Source organism: Augochlora pura, chromosome 6 (genome assembly GCF_028453695.1).
Source record: "Augochlora pura isolate Apur16 chromosome 6, APUR_v2.2.1, whole genome shotgun sequence".
In the NCBI taxonomy this organism is placed as follows: Eukaryota; Metazoa; Arthropoda; class Insecta; order Hymenoptera; family Halictidae; genus Augochlora; species Augochlora pura.
This window is the reverse complement of record NC_135777.1, coordinates 7,530,202-7,549,457: the sequence shown is the minus strand read 5'-3', so window position 1 is coordinate 7,549,457 and position 19,256 is coordinate 7,530,202. Positions and strand designations below refer to the sequence as shown.

The 19,256-nt window shown below is 34.8% G+C and overlaps 1 protein-coding gene across 1 annotated transcript in view; it reads right to left on the bottom strand.

Moving 5' to 3' along the window:
- Window positions 1-19,256, bottom strand: part of Shab (Shaker cognate b) — a 145,129-nt gene that overhangs the window by 78,443 nt on the left and 47,430 nt on the right. The window contains exon 4 of the mRNA XM_078184436.1: window positions 3,910-4,211. Within this exon, the coding sequence (XP_078040562.1) occupies window positions 3,910-4,211 (302 nt within the window). The remainder of the gene's footprint in view (window positions 1-3,909; window positions 4,212-19,256) is intronic.

Below are 19,256 nucleotides of genomic sequence, written 5' to 3'. Positions count from 1 at the left end.
TGAATTCAAAGTATGCGAACAGATGGTCGAGTCACTGGACAATTCTCAAAACAATTGCTACAGATAGATTCGATTGCAAAGTATCTCGTAAAAACTCTGGTCACAGGCGCTGCAGAATATTTTTGAAACAAACATGTTAGTGCGACTGTGAATGTATGCGAAAGAATAAGTAGAAAATGTGAAATAAAGTTCTACAATATTTCCTTTGTAAGATGTGATCTGTTTAGAAAGATGTTTATCAAAAATGGAACTAATTATATTATCTACGTATTTATTTCACTGTTCTTCGAATTGAATTACCAGTTCGTCGATGCTTCAAATGTTCAACTTAAATATCAGTTAGGCGTACGGCCTAAAAAATTATGTATGATAAATAATATAACAGAAATAATGTTTCTGTGTTACTACGGCCAGTCTAAGAACTGTGCTTCCTACCAAATCATCGGAACAAAATACAGCAATCACTAGACTGCGAATTTAATCGTGTGCAGACTCTTTTATAAATTGGATAACTGAACGTTTATTTCTTCGATTAAATGATATCGAGAAATTATAATAAATGTGGTTAGAATTTATTCGAATATCCGCAGTCCAGTGATCGAAACGATTATGCTCGAATGCGGACACGGTTCCGTCAAGGTCTGACCACAGTCAGGCGTTACTACTGGTTTTTGCATCCAATGCGACCGCAACAGTGTTCTGGTGGTCTTGCTTCTAATAGCCACGTGCGAATACCAAGAACGTCTTTTTGAAGACACGTCGGTCCTAAAATCGTGCAACGATTTTTATACGAAATCTCCCTGCGGCAGGTCAGGTACGAAACCAAGAGGCAGGTGATCCATTCAGTCACAAGACTTGGTTAAAAACTTAACGAGACTATAGAGCGAGGTGGAAAGTATGATGCAAAAGGCCACCGAGAGATACCTCATTAAAAAACATATGAAGAGCGTAAAACAAAATTGTTTCGTTCAAAACTAGTTTTCGAGAACGTCGTGATTTGAAAATTCGTCGACATTAGTATTCACAACCAATCTTTACCATGCGTTGCTAATACTTTTCGAACACGTCTTTCGTGGAAAGTAAATTTTGGGCGAAACGCATTTTGATAGTTTTTCGAAACCATTTCGTGCATAACTCTATCATGTTTATTATTATTTTACAGGATTTCGAGGAAATCTTACCAAATATTTGCCAAATTGAATTTAAAATCTATCGTCGTATTTGATATTGAGAAACAAGAACTTGATGCTAGCAGTACGAAAATATCAACATGACTTTTTTCAATTCTTTGTAAAAATTGGAACTGATCTCTTCAAATTTAATAACTTTGAACACAAGTGTCTTTATCAATGATTCACGTAGTCGCAAACGCGTAAAATATAAAATTCTAAAATTGTATTTCTTCAGTATTATTTCACATATTTTCATTAATCAGTATTATTTTACGTTTTAAATAAACATTATTAACGGTAACACGTACGAGCAAAATGTAACGTATTGCAAGTATTGTATTATAATTATTGAAATTGATCGCAGTAATAGTTGTTTCTTAAAGATCTTTAAATAATTTTTTCCTTGCCTTATACTAAAAATGTAATTAAATGTTATTTACTCAAATACTCCACAATAAATAATTAACTTTATGTAGTGCCATTTTTCGAAAATAATAAACAATAGGTACAGGTTCAAGCGAAAAATTTGGACTGCTTTTAACAACAAAAATTGTAACCATTGTGTAACAACTTTTTCAAATGAAAAACTGAATATTTGTTTTCCTTGTTGTAGAAGCGATTACCCTACGAGTCCAAACACGTGACACACATAGTGTTACCATCAAAGTCAGATAATGTAAAATTTAAAAGAAAATAATTCAATATTTCCTATAATATTATGTTATACTTACTAACTTGTTGATCTAAGTAACAGCAAGTTGATTAGTATTCCTCTTTTGAATTTTTGTTATAACTTCTTAACAAAGCTCTATATGACCTATGTTTACATAACATTTTTTTCTTACTCTGTGCCATAGGATACACTGACAAAGTTTGAAGCTTAAAAACTAGGACACCGTGTATACATATACTATGTCATCGAAAGATTTGAATGATTTGTAGGCAAAAATTAATCCATATCCAGAACAATATTAGCTAAAAGCATCACCAGCGTAATCGGCAAAGTGCCCAAATATATTCTTGCTAATGGAACATGATATATGACTTCATCAATCCAACTTACTATCAAGTATATAACATTCAGAAATAGTCGATTTATTTCTTTTATATCTGAATTCTTCGGACCATGATGCTCACACTTTATCAAATATTTAGGTTCAACTTCATAGCTGCATTCATGACGAAACTAAAAACATTTAGCATTTCATTTAGGAAACCAAATTTCACCTTCATCTTTTGATAAATATTAAGAATGTAAGAAAACCGCATATGTAAAGATACTATTTATATTATGTTCAACTCATTTAAATTATCGAAAAAGGAAATAAATTGTTTCAAGCCCCTACATTTTGCCGTCGATGCAGACAACTTTTATTTTCTATAAACATTCATAGTCTAGTAATTATATTCGATATAGGAAACAGAAACATTTTTTCATTTTTATCAGTGATTATTTACTTTAATGGTTTTTCTCAATTTTGGCTATTTCATTGTCATGTTTTGGTTAAATTGCTTTATTTCATTAATCAAACAATGGAACCTAAAGGTAAATTGGAAAAGTACTCTTCTTTTTATTATACTTTACTAGAAATTTCGAATTCTGTTAATGGACACTGAAACGTTAGAATCTCAAAATAAGATAATCTGACACATCGTGATCTGGATTAGGTTTATACCAGGTCTGGGTTAGACGTAGATCAAGTCTGAATTAAGAACAATTTTCAAACACCATGTACAATACCCTTTATGATTAAGATATAGCCATTAATTATTACAGTATCATAAGACGGTTCTTAAACATCCAAATGACATAACTAGACTTAGCTCAGATCCAAATCAGACCTACTCTAATGTTCGCAGTTTTTAAGAACTCGAAACAATTAACATATTATTCGTTATAAGAACCACAGGAACCATATTACATTTTCCATTTAATTTCGTAATTCGACCAAAAATAGTACTGAAATATCTAAAATTGAATTATCCAAAATTCGAAAAAGTAAACACAGGTTTTACAATAAAAATCAATTCTTTTGTAGATCATATTCGTCTCTTCGCACATAAAATGAACTCTTTCGTAGATCATATTCATCTTCTTGCAAAATGAAATTCACTTATTTATAATTATTTGCAATAAAATCCATACTGAGTTAAAGGATTCAATGAAATACAACCAATTTTGCCGTGCAAATGGATTAAATATTAATTACGAAAAAGTAAATCCGATTTATAGGACGAATAAAATCACTAAAAGGTTTAATCTTGATACCAAACGGTAAATATGATTCACGAAACGATTAATTTTTAGTGGAAAGCCTGTAATTTTTCTTTTGTCCAACTTTCCCCATATCCGAGTACAATAAATGGTAACGATGAACGTATAAGAACCATCATAAAACCAAATATGATTGAAGAAAGACCCGCTCTGGTCGATTCGAGCAGCCTATCCCGCTGCACTCCCCGTCCGCTCAAGGAGATTTCGATCATGACAAATCGAATGGTACCATTGTTCATTCGCCGACAAGGTCGGTGGTCGCCTTGCAAAACGTACACAAACGTAGCAGTTCGAAAGGGTGCCGATATAACAGTACGGGGGTCACGGGTAGCAACAGGGTGATGGAAAGAGAGGGTGTTGTACCAAAGAGGGGTTGGAGGGCAGGTGATTGAAACACAAGAATACGATACAGCAACCAGTCGTATACAATAGTAGAGAGAGGTATCTCACGACGAGACTTACGCTAGGTGTGGTATTGCCTTGGTTGACGTGCTGAGCCGGCACCTCGTCTTGGAAGTAGTCGTCGTTCTGGGTGCCGGGCACGCTCTGCGCGAAGTCCAGGAGTCGGCGGTTAGGGCTGTCCGGGGTGTTCGGCGGCAGCTCGTTAGGCATGTTCGGGAAGCATGATGAGGCGCTGCGTCGATGCCTCGAGACACTGTAATGCTCATAGTTACGATAACAGCCGGGCCCGGTCTGGGCTGGGCCACGGCCGCACACGGACTCCCCCTCGGTGCTGTTACCATCCACCCCTGACATATTGTGACCTGTAAACAGTTTCCCCATCCGGTTCTTTCTTTTAGAATCGCCTGGAACCGTCAACCATGACGCAAGGGATTCACGATGACTCGCTCGAAGTTCCGCGCTCGATGTGTCGAACGGTGTACTCCAATGGAGACGGAGGTGGAAAGAAATAAAGAGAAATAGAAAAATGGATAGATAGATAGATAGATAGATAGATAGATAGATAGATAGATAGATAGATAGTGACAGACGCATGCAGCAATGGTTCGATGAGTGGTAATATTGGTGATAGGGTGGCGAGAATCGAGTAATGGGAATAGTGCCTCGGTCTGGTCCGGCGTGGTAGGCTGGTCGTTAGGGGGATAAGGAAGAGAGCGGGGCCATCTAGGAGATTGTTAAACTGGTGTCTCGATAGGAGAGCTCCCCAATGTTGTGCTGACTTTCTAATAAGACTCTGCTGAATGCTGGTCCTCGCTGGATTGAGTACAGAGTGTCACAAGACTACATGTTGAGACCAGTGATGGAATGCTGCTCCCTGTAGATTACGTGACAAGTGGTAGAGGGGAGATTTTACGTATAGACTGTCCTATAGATAATAGTTGTCCCCGCAGATGCTCAAAAATCGAAACATGCTTTTCTTACTGCATTGTATTCCATTCATCCGTTCATTTTCAGTAAATATCTGCCAATAAATAACATGATTTATGCAAATAAATAAATTCCGATGCTTAATTTTTAATTTTCAAGACCACAGACGATTATACGTYAAGTTACTACGTCAATATCCACCAAACCGAGGCTGCGGAATCACGTTGTAATGGTCTCGATTAGTAACAGGATCGTAGATAGACCCTCGGTTTGAAGGATATTGACGAAAGAAACTTTTTGCATAATATTGAAAATTCAAAGTCAAATATCGAAATTACTTTTACTTACATAAACTTATTACTTGCTAGCAGATATTTATAGAAATGGGAATGTTTACAAAGTTGATCCCTGTAATGAGTGGAATACAATGCAGTAAAGAGAGCATTTTTCAACTTAAGACTTGATCCTTCAAGATCCAGGCTAATTTTGTGACAAGTTATTTATGTCAACGCCCAAAAACTGATAGTGTAGTGTCCGTTGTGATGATCTCGAAATACAGGTTAGCCTATTTATCCATCATTATAGACAAATTTAATTTATCTCATTTTTACACAGTTACTTACAAAAATTTTTCTAACATCAGATTATGTGCCCTCTGAACCTTCTATTGCAATTATGCACCCTCTAAACTTCTATTTTAAACACTTTTCAGTATTATCAACGATAATTTAATATGTATACATATATATATATATGAATATTAAAAATTTTAATATATAAATTAAAATTATATATAACTCTGTGACACCCTATACTTAGGAATTAAAAATTCGATCGTATCACACAAAAACAGATCGTTTTTGCAAACTGGTTACAGGAAAAGCAAACAGTATAATACTCGATTATTTGTAACTTTATGTAAAAGTATACTTTTAGCACAATTCAATTGATTTTCAAAGAGTAATGTCATGTAAGTAAAATTTGTTGTTTACTTTACTTTAGTTTTTATCTAGATTATTATTATTACTTATATGGGGAACGTTTCATTTTTTTTCTAATGCATCATATAGATGGTTAGAAGTAGATTTGAATGAGCTTGGATAACAATGACCATCAAATAACCGTAAACATTAGAGGGCGAAGTTATAAGACAACGGTGTGACCATTCAACTCTTGTTAGTAGCATTTAAAACATTTAATTTCGTCTACTAACGTTCCAGGTCGTTTGAATGTCAATATGCGAATATATTCAAACGTAATTTACAGCTCGTTGCTAGATGCACAAAAAAAGAATGTTCCAGCCTTAAAAATAATGTTGATCTTAGAAAAAGAATAATAAATTTCACTGACCACAATATTTCACTTTGGGAACCATTTATATTTTGTTAGCAACACGTTTCATAACATTACAAGCAATGAAGATATTTAAGTTGGTTTTGTTTAGCTGGGACATCCCGTATCGATGATTCAATGTTATGCTGCAATTTTTAGTGCGTACAATTTTTTTAAGCATTTTTCCTTGGATTTTAATCAACTATAAATTTTGACGTCAAGAATTTCGAAAAAAGTTTTACTTCGATTAATAATTATCATCACTTTTGCTCTAGTAAATGTGACTGATAATGACCTTAAGTTTTGATCAAAGTAATATTTTCCTCAAAATTTTGGTTATCAATTAACTATCCATTAAAAATTGATTAACTTCTATTTTTCTATATAACTAGTAGAAGAGCACAAAATATCTTGGAAACTAATTTCTACAACATCCTGTAGATCAATTTTTGTGGTATATTGTATTCAATGTTGTTAGGATTAAAAATTCTTCTCAAAATTATTCGAAACTGAAAGCAGAACAAGACTGCCAGCACGTTCATATAAACATCAATAAATAGGAATAATTTTACACTTAAAAATGTTTAAAAAAGAAGTGGTTCATTGCAATATTACGATTGAAGATGGACAATCTTATCCGTTTTGGGAATCTATGGTTTTTTAACTATCAACAATTTATTACAGAGTCATGTAATTTATTATAAGCATCAAGTAAATTAAGTACAGTAATAACCAAAGTCAGCTTATAATATTGAAACTTGAAACGTATTTAAACATATTGATTAAAAATGTTTGGAACTATGTCATTTAATTTCCTGTAATTTTCCAGAAACGATCCTACTTTCCAGCGACTTGATAGGAAGGATTCTTAATCCACTCGAAAGGAGAACATGCACGACCCAGAAGTGAGGTAACCAGGAAATGAATTTCCTCGGGATTTTTCTTTTCTTGGTGCGAGAAAGTACTGGAGCAGTGATTTTCGGTGATTGATCACGAGGCCATCGGTGCGTGACAAGCATTGGCTGGGCACCCAATCGACTGGGTCAAGTCTCTGCAGCAGACTAGTAAAGCTGCGAACGTGCTTCTTATCCAGGCCGACGCACTATTACTCTTTAGAAAATCTTCAGCCACTGCTGTCGATCTACATTCCCTTTTTAAGACCAATGATTAATATCGTACGAAACGCTGAAGAAAAATGATTTTGCGTTACTTGATCCTTGCGCATTGTTCGGGTACTTGTCAGATTAATAGTTGCTAAATTAAGAAAACACAGAATTTAATTATATTTTAAATCGCGCAAAATAATTTGAGTTAAAATTAAAAAATCGAATAATAAAAAAGATAAGTGAATTGTAAATTTTGCTGGTTGTACTTACTTCTGTCAATAATATTGCCGAGTTTAAACGCAACTTGACACGAATGGTGCACAAGACTCGACGCAAGAGGATTAATGAAAGCACGAAGTCATGTTTACGAATGAGCGTCTTATGCAAATTTTATAACCATTGGCCATTAAAATAAGAGATTAACATTACACGAGTATCTCTACCTGTCGAACGACTATTAGAAAGTCAGCATAGTATTCGAGGAGTTTCCTTTGCCAGATTGAGATGGAATTTTCAAATGTTAAAGTTATAGGTTAGTACGCGGACAAATCGTATTGGATTTTCCCTCACAAACTGTTTTGTTCCAGGAAAACGAAAGAATAAGCTTCCCTTTGTGGCTACCGTATTATTCAACTAAAACTTTTAATCAAAACTTCAATTAAAATCATTTACTTATTAGCTTCGAAATAATAATAAATTTCCTTATTAGCTTCGAAAATACTGAAAAACTTTATTAATAAAAGCTGTGCGGGAAATCAGGAGATCTATAATATGGTGGTAATAATTTGTTTACAACCGGAGAATTTCCGGAGATTTAAAAATCATATTCACTTTTTTAATTAAAGTCATATATTTTTTACACATTAATCCAAAACACTCGACATTTTTCATCATTTAGTGTTATTTTCTGATGAAATTACATTTATGAATATTGAATTCGTATAATATGCATAATGCATGATATGCACTTTTGGGCACAGCGAAATCGATAAAATCAAAGATAAAATACCTGTTGTTACGGCGTAACACCACGGCAAACACCATGCTGTTAGAAACAATGTATTATATCAGGTAAAAAGGTATACCTGGCCATCTACGCGGTACGCCGACGCTCACGCGAGCCCCGGGAAAAACGTTTGTCCAACGTTTATATTAAAGAAATTTATATTTCAACTTGACTGATTTCACTAAACATCCACTTGTGATAAATTTCCCAACGTGAAGTCGAGCGATAACCAGAAAGCATCTTTCAATTTAGAGTAACTCAAATTTCGCTCGCACTGAAACACTTGTTAAACTAATAATTTTGCGACGTATATAGGTCAGTACATTTTTATAGAAAATGTTGAGCTGCATCAATCAATGTATCATAAAAATATACGATCAGGATGTTAAAAAATGAAGATGACCTTGAAATTTTTAAAAATTCTTCAGCTGCAAACAAAATTATTATTGCCATATTGTAGGTATCTCCGACCTGGATAACTTTAGTTAATAAAGTTTTTCAGTATCTACAAAAATAACAGAGATATTTGAATGTCTCTTTTAACTGAGATACCCTGTATAATATACAATGAGATTTTACTTTTCTTTATACATACAACGGTAAAATTGACTTTCAAACTTATGTTTTACCTTGTACGATAGATGTCCTAATTTCTGTGCCTGCCCCAGTTTCCGTATCGCCGTATTAAAAACATATAGAAAAAGTAAAGTTTTATATACAGGGTGTCCTGAAATTATAATTCTTCCGAGAATTAAGGGATTCCGTAGATCATTTGAAGTAACTTTTTCCACAGCGAAAATGCAGTCTGCGGCTTCGTTTAAAAGTTATTAACGAAAAATGCTGACGAAGCAGACAAAGTCCAGTTCTGCTCGCTTTGCACCAACTGATCTCGCTTCTCATTGGTCAGCGTTTTTCGTTAATAACTCTTAAACAAAGCCGTGAGTTGCAATTTTGCCAAGGAAAAAGTTACTTCAAATGACTTCAGAAACCCCCCATTTCTCGGAAGTACAATATTTTTGTCGACACTAGCTACGAAGCTAGGACATCTATCCTAATATTAAATACTCATTAGTCATTTTTCGAAACATTAGAGGTAACACCCGATCGAGTTTGTCCACGTTTATGCGATAACGGTGAAAATTTTCAACGAAATCTGTGACACCAGTTGAGCCGGGTCTCCTCGTAAAACGCAAATTATAAACTCTAATTAACTGGTCTACCGAGCGTTCGTAAACGAAAGAACATCAGCTTAAGTCTGGTTAGGAATTGCGAATCTAAGCAAACGGCCTAGTAAATGCTTTTTTCCAGGAAGAATGTTAATTAAACTGCGGATCTTACACATGTACAATTGCTCGCGTAAGTGATCGTGAATGTTTATGTTAATTCGAACACGTTCCGGCGACGGAATCAGCGACGATTCGCCGATCTTTCGCGAACGTAAGATGGAAACCGTGTTTTCATTGTACTTTGTACGTTTGATACGTAGATGCATAAAGTCCGCAGTCCACTTGGCTTACAATTTAGTTGCACTAATACAGTGGAGCAATCAATTAGGGATCGAATGTTGCCCGACACCTGTATAAGCGCACTCGAATAGGTAATAAAACATTCTTGCGCCGTCGATCGTTAATTTTCTGACGGGAGCACCGCGCTAGAAAAATGCTGCGGAAGCAAACGATACCAATTGCATACAATATTCATACTAAACTGGCGCTCTAATTAAGAATCAAATCGAATACAGACACATCAAACGCGAGGCGCGCTCGGAAAGGATAGACAAGATCGGTCGACAAAACGATACAGATTTTATGCATTTATAGCAACAATGAACGCACGAAACAAAGGATCGTGAAGTTGGGTCACAATGGGGTGACAAATTACTGTGCCTATGGTTTTAGTTTTCAGGCATAATTAACTTCATATTTGTGGAAAAAAGCGTAAACAAATTTTTTATTGTCCTATTTTATTTACGTTTAAACAAAGATATTTTCTATTTTTCTGTGTACTTTATTTTTTAATACAAAATTTAAAAAATTAATATTCGATAAATACAAAACTAATTATTCCCCAAAACAAACCAAAGGAACAGCAATTGGTTATTCCACGTTAGCCGACTTCGATACTCTACTGGATCTTCATCTTTTTTTAATAACATATTGAATAATTTGATGAACCTTTCGACAAATTTGATCATTGAATTCGCATAAACATTCACAATCCAATCATCGAAGAAGAAACGTTCGAGTCAAAGAAAAATCGTCGTAACAAGAAAATTCCAACACCTATACCAGGCCATAAACAATTTGATTTCGATGACCTACAAATTAAAAATATTTTCTATAAAATCTACGTTCGACTGATTAAAACTGTGCAGAATTGTTCGGACACAGTCCGTGGAACCGTGAATATAAGTCGAATATTTTATTATTAATTTCTTTCTATTTCCTTTAATTATTAATTCTTCCCAAAAGTATACGCAGATTTTTCACTGCGAGCTTCTTTCTCGCAAAGCCTATTACACCCTGCAAACTTATCCTCGACGTAATTGAGTTCTTTGACCTCCAACGTTTGTTTCTCGGCGATCGGACAAGCTCTTCCAAGCCCGCCTCGCTAGCCGAACGCGAATTTTCGGAATCCGCTAGGTTGCCCTCACCACGCCGGATGATCTCGCAACGTCCACTTTGTTGAACTTTCACGCGAGCAAATTAGTTTATCAGTCGTGACGCAGGAGGTCCGAATTTGGGCGAATGGAATCGATTGCACAGAGTGTGGCTTGGGTGTTAACACTTTAACGGCCGCCATTTTCATTGTGAGACCTATGTGGCCTATCGCCAGCCAGCTTCGTTGAAGCTAGTAAAGCTGTCTTTAACAATGCAACAAAGTCGTTAAATTGTCTAGTCTATAGATTTACTTACTCCTGGCTTCGAAAAGATTGGAGCATGGCCCAGTTTCAAGATAAATAAAACTTTGGCATGCATGCGAAATTTATAGCGTGCCCAAAGAAGGAACAAGAAATGCCGAAGCGTCGGCTCTGCCGGCGGCTCGAACTATGTTGTTGTCAACACTTTTTGGCATGGATGCAACTTTCGCAACTTCCTCGCCAAACCTCAGTCATTATCATGCTCCTTATTGCTTTTTATCGTAAACAGTATGAAAATATCTCGAGATATTTATGTATAAGAAAAAGTTAGTACAGTTCTCGCACAACAAGAAGGCACCTTTGTGCTTACATCCCAGTTCTTGCTAGTTGCCCCACTAACGCAAGTAACGATCGCTATTGGTCAAAAACTATTTGTTTCAAAACTATAGTTATAATATTAGCTATAATATATTAGTTTTAAATCGATATCTTTGGCAGTAGGGAAGCTAATAATTGGGGGGATGTAAACACAAAGGTACGTTCTTACCTTGCGAGAGCTATAGATACTAGTTTTTGTTGTTAGCGAAGTGTAGAATTTGACATATTTAGATCTGTTCCACTTATCATTTACTGAAACTACCAACGAGTATGTGTAGTAGAAATCATGCTAACGCGACAACGGCCGTTAACGCGTTAAGACTGTTTAATGCTCGATCGACAAAATTTAAATGAAAACAGAGACGAATAAAAGTCAATCCGGCGTGGTAGGCTGCTGCTGCTGCTTTCCTCTCAAGCTATACTGTCAGAACGTAGCAGTAAGCGAGCGTATACTGATCGCAAGAACTGGTTACCATCCACGTCGGACATACATCTGTGGCTGCTAGACAATGCTTCGTGGGTCACATGTTTCTTGGAACGGTGCCTTAGTTTGTCAAACATCGAATACGCATTTTAACATTTCTGTAACAACACCTCAACGTGAAAATATTTGTTTCATGTTCCAGATTTCCAGATGTTTCAAGGAACCCGTAGTTTGTCTTTATATGTTCGGATAATAATTTTTTCATTTGTTCCAATTGAAAGCTTAGTAACATGTAATTGAGGGGAAGTGAAAATTCTTAATTGAATTTGTTCTATATGCTTAAAATCGTGAAACTGTGCCTTTTACTTATTTAAATACTGTTACATACTTAATCCCAAAAGTGTGAGTATTAGTATAGTATAGTACTATATACATAGTAATCCGTAATAATGGAAACACCGGGAAATGGGGGGTTCCTGAGGCCATTTCAAGTAACCTTTCCCTTTGCCGAAATGCAATCCGTGGCTTTGTTAACGAGTTATTAATGAAAAAAGATAGCTGCGCGCGGACGATTTTTCCTGCTGCTGCGCATGCGAGCCAGCTGATTGAAGCCTGTCTCATTCCCGGGGCGCGACGGAAGGAGAGGTTTGCGCTCCGACTTTGAGCCGCGTTCGAAGTAACGAACAAGGATTTTAGAAATGTCCTATTAATTTCAAAAGTTTCAAAAATATTATTAATCAAAAACTCACCCATTCAGTTGTAAATGTTGTAATCCAGAAGTTGTAATCCATGTATGTAAAACGACACAGATTACACTAACGTTCACTTTCACTACACTATTATTTCACACTGATCACGAATTATGCCTCTATGTAGGTATTGCACAAACACCCAAAATATCTTGTACTGTTGTTGCGGCGCGTACATTTTGCAAAATGGCAAGGTTGCAGGGATGAAATCTGGAACGAAACTGACGATGTGCACGAAGATCTTCACGCAGAAATCTGAGATGCTCTGACGAAAAACAGCACTTCCAAACTGCAACACGGTGTAAGGATTTTGAGACCAAAGCAAGGATGGTAGACAGTGAAAGTCATAAAATAGGGAATGAATGAAAAAGATGTTTCAGAAATCTGAGATGCTCTGACGAAAAACAGCACTTCCAAACTGCAACACGGTGTAAGGATTTTGAGACCAAAGCAAGGATGGTAGACAGTGAAAGTCATAAAATAGGGAATGAATGAAAAAGATGTTTCGAAGCAGATGTTTCATGCAGCCTGCGTGTGGCCAAATTTTTGTAGGAAGGAGTTCCCGTAATTTTCCGGGACCGTCACAGTCTTTTCCCTCATTGTCTGTGAAAGATCTTTCGACCGCACAGGATATCGATGCACCAAAACACTCGAAACATCTTTTTCATTCATTCCCTATTTCATGACTTTCACTGTCGACCATTCTTGCTTTCGTCTCAAAATCCTTACACCGTGTTGCAGTTTGGAAGTGTTGTTTTTCGTCAAAACATCTCAGATTTCTGCGTGAAGACCTTCGTGCACAAGGTCAGTTTCGTTCCAGATTTCATCCCTGCAACCTTGCCATTTTGCAAAATGTACGCGTCGCGGCAACAGTACAAGATATTTTGTGTTTGTGCAATACCTACATAGAGGCATAATTCGTGATCAGTGTGAAATAATAGTGCAGTGAAAGTGAACGTTAGTGTAATCTGTGTCGTTTTACATACATGGATTACAACATTTACAACTGAATGGGTGAGTTTTCCATTAACACGTTGACGCCGGCGCCGATATTCACGATTTTTTCTGCGAGTCGGCGCCCGAAATTTACAAAAATTAAATAATTATGTTAAGTTTATAATATTGAATTTCTATGTTTTTACTATTGAATATATGTTCATAATGTTCAGATAAAATAACATAAACCTATTTTGTAGTATATATTTTGGGAAATGCAAGCAAATAAGCAAATGTACACCGCGCCACGGTGCAGACACGTGTGCCCCACCGGTGATGCACCCCGGCGTGAACATGTTAATAATATTTGTGACATTTTTGAAATTAATAGGAAATTCATAAAATCCTTGTTCGTACTTTGATCGTGGTTCAAAGCAGTCGCGACTCGGCTTCAGTCAGCTGGCTCGCGTGCGTATCAGCAGGTTGAATCCTCGTGCGCGCGCAACAATCTTTTATCATTAATAACTCGTTAACAAAGCCGCGGATTGCATTTCGGCAAAGGAAAAGCTTATTGAAATGGCCTCAGGAACCCCCCATTTCCCGGTGTTGCCATAATTACGGATCATCCTGTACACTAAGTATATCATCAAAAGCAAAATCTAAAGAAAAAGGATTTTATTAACTTCTAATTCCATATTTACAAAAATGTGACCGACGGAGCATTGTTTCGTGGTCGCAGATATACGTATACTTATGCAGGGTGTTCGGAAAGAGGTGAAAGTCGTCGAATGCCCATAGTTTTCTTCGAAAAGAATAGGAAATGCTTTTATAATAATCCCTCAACGGAGCTGAGTTATCGATTACTCCGATCCGCTTTTAACCCCTTGCACTATAATATCGAGTCACATTAGATTCGTACATAATCTACTAAATATACATGTTACTCAATAATCGTTTCGTAATCGATACACGCATTTCCGAGAGAAATATTTAAAACAAAATTTTGACATTTGTTATGTACACGGTATATCAATAAAAATACCAGGTTCCATTTGAAAATAAAAACCTAGCCTTCGGTTTGAAAATCCTATGCAATTCTAGAAAAATGCAACTATGAATGTGTGATACAGCAAAAATATATATATAAAATAAATATAGAATCTATGAAACAAAATTGTATTCTTTTATCAACAAAACGTAGGATTGCCGTAAAAGAAATGGTAGTGCAAGGGGTAACAAAAGTATTGGAAACGAAATTTTAAACATCCATATCTAATAGAGTGAGAGTAATTTGCAGAAAATAAGTCCATATTTTCTGAAAATAAAATAATGTTCCCAGGTTTAGTGAAGTAGCGCCAAAAAATTACAAATCGATGCTACCGAAGATATTTAAACTATAGCAAGTCAAACTCAGCCCCATTCTGTTTCATTGTTCAACAGCTGACCCTCGGAAAGACGGGCATTTTCGATGCCTGGATCCATTCTGACTCATCAACTTTTCGAAATGTATTTACCAACGCACTCCTCGGAGACGTAACACAAACAACTGTCAACTCGAGAGTACTTTCTGGACGAAGAGTCTAAAAGAATGCGTGATTTCCTTGACGTTTTTCGACTAAAACCAACGCGTTACAGAATGAAGATAGTCGTCGAGCTATGGCAAATTATATTTACCTTCTTGAATTGATTTCATATTTTTTCAAATCAAATTCGCCCTCTTGTAAATCAAATATATTCTGTTATAAATCATATTCACCGTTTGTCAAATCAACTTTATCTTTTTTACAAAGCAAATTCATCTTTTTGCAAATCAAATTCGCTATTTTGTAAATCACATTCATCTTTATGGAATGAAAATTTGTTGTTCTGAAATTAGAATACTTCTTTAACACATTAACAACGGCACATGTTTATTAAAACTTTCCTACACGGCAGATGATTTTAATAAAAAAGAATTCCTTCAACATGTTTATATTAAAAATGTGACAAGTATTTTTGTAATTAATATATTTTATTAAAATTTTTAGGATTTATGTGTACTCAACTGTCAGCAAAACTCTAATCAATGTATATCATAATGTATTGAATAAAACAAAAATTGTAATATCAAAGATCAACGATTAAGGACTTCATAATGAATCGTTCAGAAACCGTAATAATGTCATTCCTTTAAAATTTATTATTTAAAAGAAAATTATCGAGCTTCTTTTAGACACAGTTCAGTCATTGAAGAGACTATTAATAATAGCCTATCGATAATTTTATATACATATTCATTTAACATTAATTTGTGTAATATGAAATTTTAGGTTTCTTATCCCTTTCCAATTCCAAGGAATTGTTTTATGACTTTCTTTAAAGAGGAATATTTGAAGGAAGAAAATAGTGCAGAGAGAAATGGTGGATATTTTGAGTAATAAACTATTTATTTAATTAAAAAAAAAATCAAAACAACTACTCGAATTTTTGGAAAACCTTCAGTTGTCTTGTTCAAAACTAATTCAATACTTACTCCTATCGTTTTTATTGTATTTATACAGCAATCCCGAAAGCAATTTCCAAAAACTATTTGTGATTATATTTTATTGTTGTAAAACGGATTTGATTCGCAAACCAATATATTTGATTTGAAATAAAGGAAAACACATCCTTACAAAAGGACAAATTTTATTTGAAGGAACATTAACACGTTCAACCCGGCGTGAACCACCGCTGGTCCGCACATGGTTTGAAAAACAAAAATTACAGAATAACTAACTTTAAAACAATAAAAGTATTATACTTGCATGTATATATATTATGAATATACAGGGTGGGGCAAATAAAGTGTTACAAAGCAATATCTCAATTATCGTTAATGATACACGAAAATGCTTGAGAAACAAATTGTTTGGTTCGAAGGGGCACATGTGGTGGATTTGGTTTTTTTTTAAAGATCATATTTTTTGAGATTTCAAGGTCATCGACGTTTTTTCAAATGGAACTATGTATTTTTTTCGACGACATTATTACCGATTTTAAGACGGATTTTCATACTTTGCGCGACTAGAATTTACCTTGTGTTATAGGTCGCTGGATTCGTCTTAAAATCGGTAATAATATCATCGAAAAAAATACATAATTCCATTTAAAAAAAACATCGATGACCTTGAAATCTCAAAAAATATGACCGTTAAAAAAAAACCATTTCCACCACATGTGCCCCTTCGAACCAAACAATTTGTTCCTCAAGCATTTTCGCGTATCATTGACGATAATGAAGATATTGCTTTGTAACAGTTTATTTGCCCCACCCTGTATATGTATATATGTTATACATATATATACATGTATTTTATTTGTATAAATATTTCACAATTCGTAAATAAAGTTTTATAAGTAGTTTTAAAATAAGTTTCATAATCTCGAACCCCCAACCATACGGACTCCGAAAAAATGCGCCGGGTTGAACGTGTTAAATATGACCTGTAAAAGTATAAATTTGGGTAAAAAGATTTTTGCGAAATCTGGATAAAAGAATTTTCTATTTAATTCTTCTTATAATCTTTTTGTCGATACGTTATGAACGTCGCGTAATTTTTTAATCTGAAAAGTACCCTTGAGTTTTTTAATAGAAGTAAAATGGTAGATAATGCATCGAGATGCCTACGTAGAAATGGACCCCTAGATCCATTACATCCCTTAGTTCGTAAACTGTAGTACGAAGTTCAAACGACGTACATTAATGGCCGTAAGTTTGGAATCACTTTAAGTTAATGTAAGCGGAGTTGTACTTGTTGAATCAATAAACGTAACAATTTGCGAACGGTGAGAACTGAATAACCTTTTGAAATCAATGATTAATACTCCAACGGCCAACACTGAGACACGTTACTGTCATTCGTTAATGTGTAACAATGCGTAATTTTCACCGATAAATTAATTCTAAAGTACATTAACATGTAGTACGAGTTACGTATAGTCCAGCTTTGGCCTTATGCGATTTTTAGAAACAGTTATCCATCCGAGGTTTAATGATTAAGGCTTCCTCAATAGTAATAGCAATTATAATCGCTAGTAATTTAATTAAATAATTTCTCTTCCACTTCCTTTCTAATTTTTCATGAAATTTCTCACTTTTTCAATTTATCGCTTAAGAAATTTATAGTGAAATGAAAAATACTGCAAAAGATAACATGTATAAAGAAGTATTTTAGAAGAAAACGTTGAAGTATTTGTCATTCTATTGAATTTTCATAACACTTTGATCTTGTTTTGTTGGGTCGAGTTTATGTCAGCTTTAACATCTTTTCAGTTTAAAAATTCATGTTCTCTCAAAATCAAAGGATTGTAGTTTGATTACAGTTTGATAGAATGTTTAATAGCTCAAAATTTCTGTATAAAACATTTTTTTTACCGAAGAACTATGTGTATGAAATAATCAATTGTTTCGTTACTTTTGAATTATAAAATATTGGCTTTAAATTAGGCGAAAAGTGAGACGATATAATTTGACTGAACACAAATAAAGTAATTCCAAATATTTGGCAGAAAGTACAGATTTTGAGAAACCAATTCTGCGAATGTGCGATGTGCTACAGGCTGTCCCAAAACTCCCGCCACGCTAGAAAACTGACTCCTAAGATAATCTGAAGTTATTTTTTCCTTTCAGCGAAATTACATCTCCGTGAATGAATTTAAAAAAAAAAACACGAACCAATCAGAGATCAAGAATAGCTGATGCTTTTTTGCGGGATGGCAAGCTCAACGCGTCATTGGCTGCAGCAGAATTCGTCCGCTGTACTCACTCTTAGATTGCTCTGTGTTTTTCGCTAAGGGAAAAGCTATTTCGAATCATCTGTGAAGTAACCATTTTTTAGAAGGTAACAAGATATTTGGAACACTTTGTACGGTAAATTGAATGAGCTTCGTAAAACAATTAATAAATCAATATGAATAATACAGAATACTAGCTATAACGAGCATTTGTGTACCTTATGTCTCTGAAATTATTTTTACAACCTACCAAGCTAAAAATATTTATTGCAGAAGATTGGTAATCATTTTTCAGAATATATTTAGAAAATATCTCGCACTTTGTCACTCGTATCTCTGTATGCGGACAATAGACGTCTATTGAACTTTGTAGCCCAGTATCTTGAACAGAGTAAGTTATACACAGATCGTAACAGTAGACGTATGCTACCATCATCATGTAAACATATCAATTTAAGTGTAATGCAATAAATATTTCTAACGCTATACCAAAACCAAGCATTTCTTATTCTTCTCGTAACAAGGAAACATGTAGCTATAATCCGCGAAAGTTTGCAAGTGTCGTCCGAGTGTCACGGGACGGACTAAGTTTTTGTAAGATCGGTAATGAATCAATCGAGAACGTTGGTATAGATTACGCAGATTTGGATTAAGTCAGTTAATAATTTACGAAATAAAAACATTCGCCGTGACAAAAGTTACAGTGAAAGATTTTATTCAATATCCAGTCGCTTGGTAACGTCAGTCGATCCTCTTTGAATCGTTTGTTCTTCAGAAATATGTCACATTGTTTCAATTATAAATTATAATATAAATTATATTATGTTATATGTATATTGTAATCCATATCCACGAATTATAATATAATGTATATACTAATTATCTGAAATAATTAAAATAATTATCTGGAAATAAACAATCAATGAACGATAGT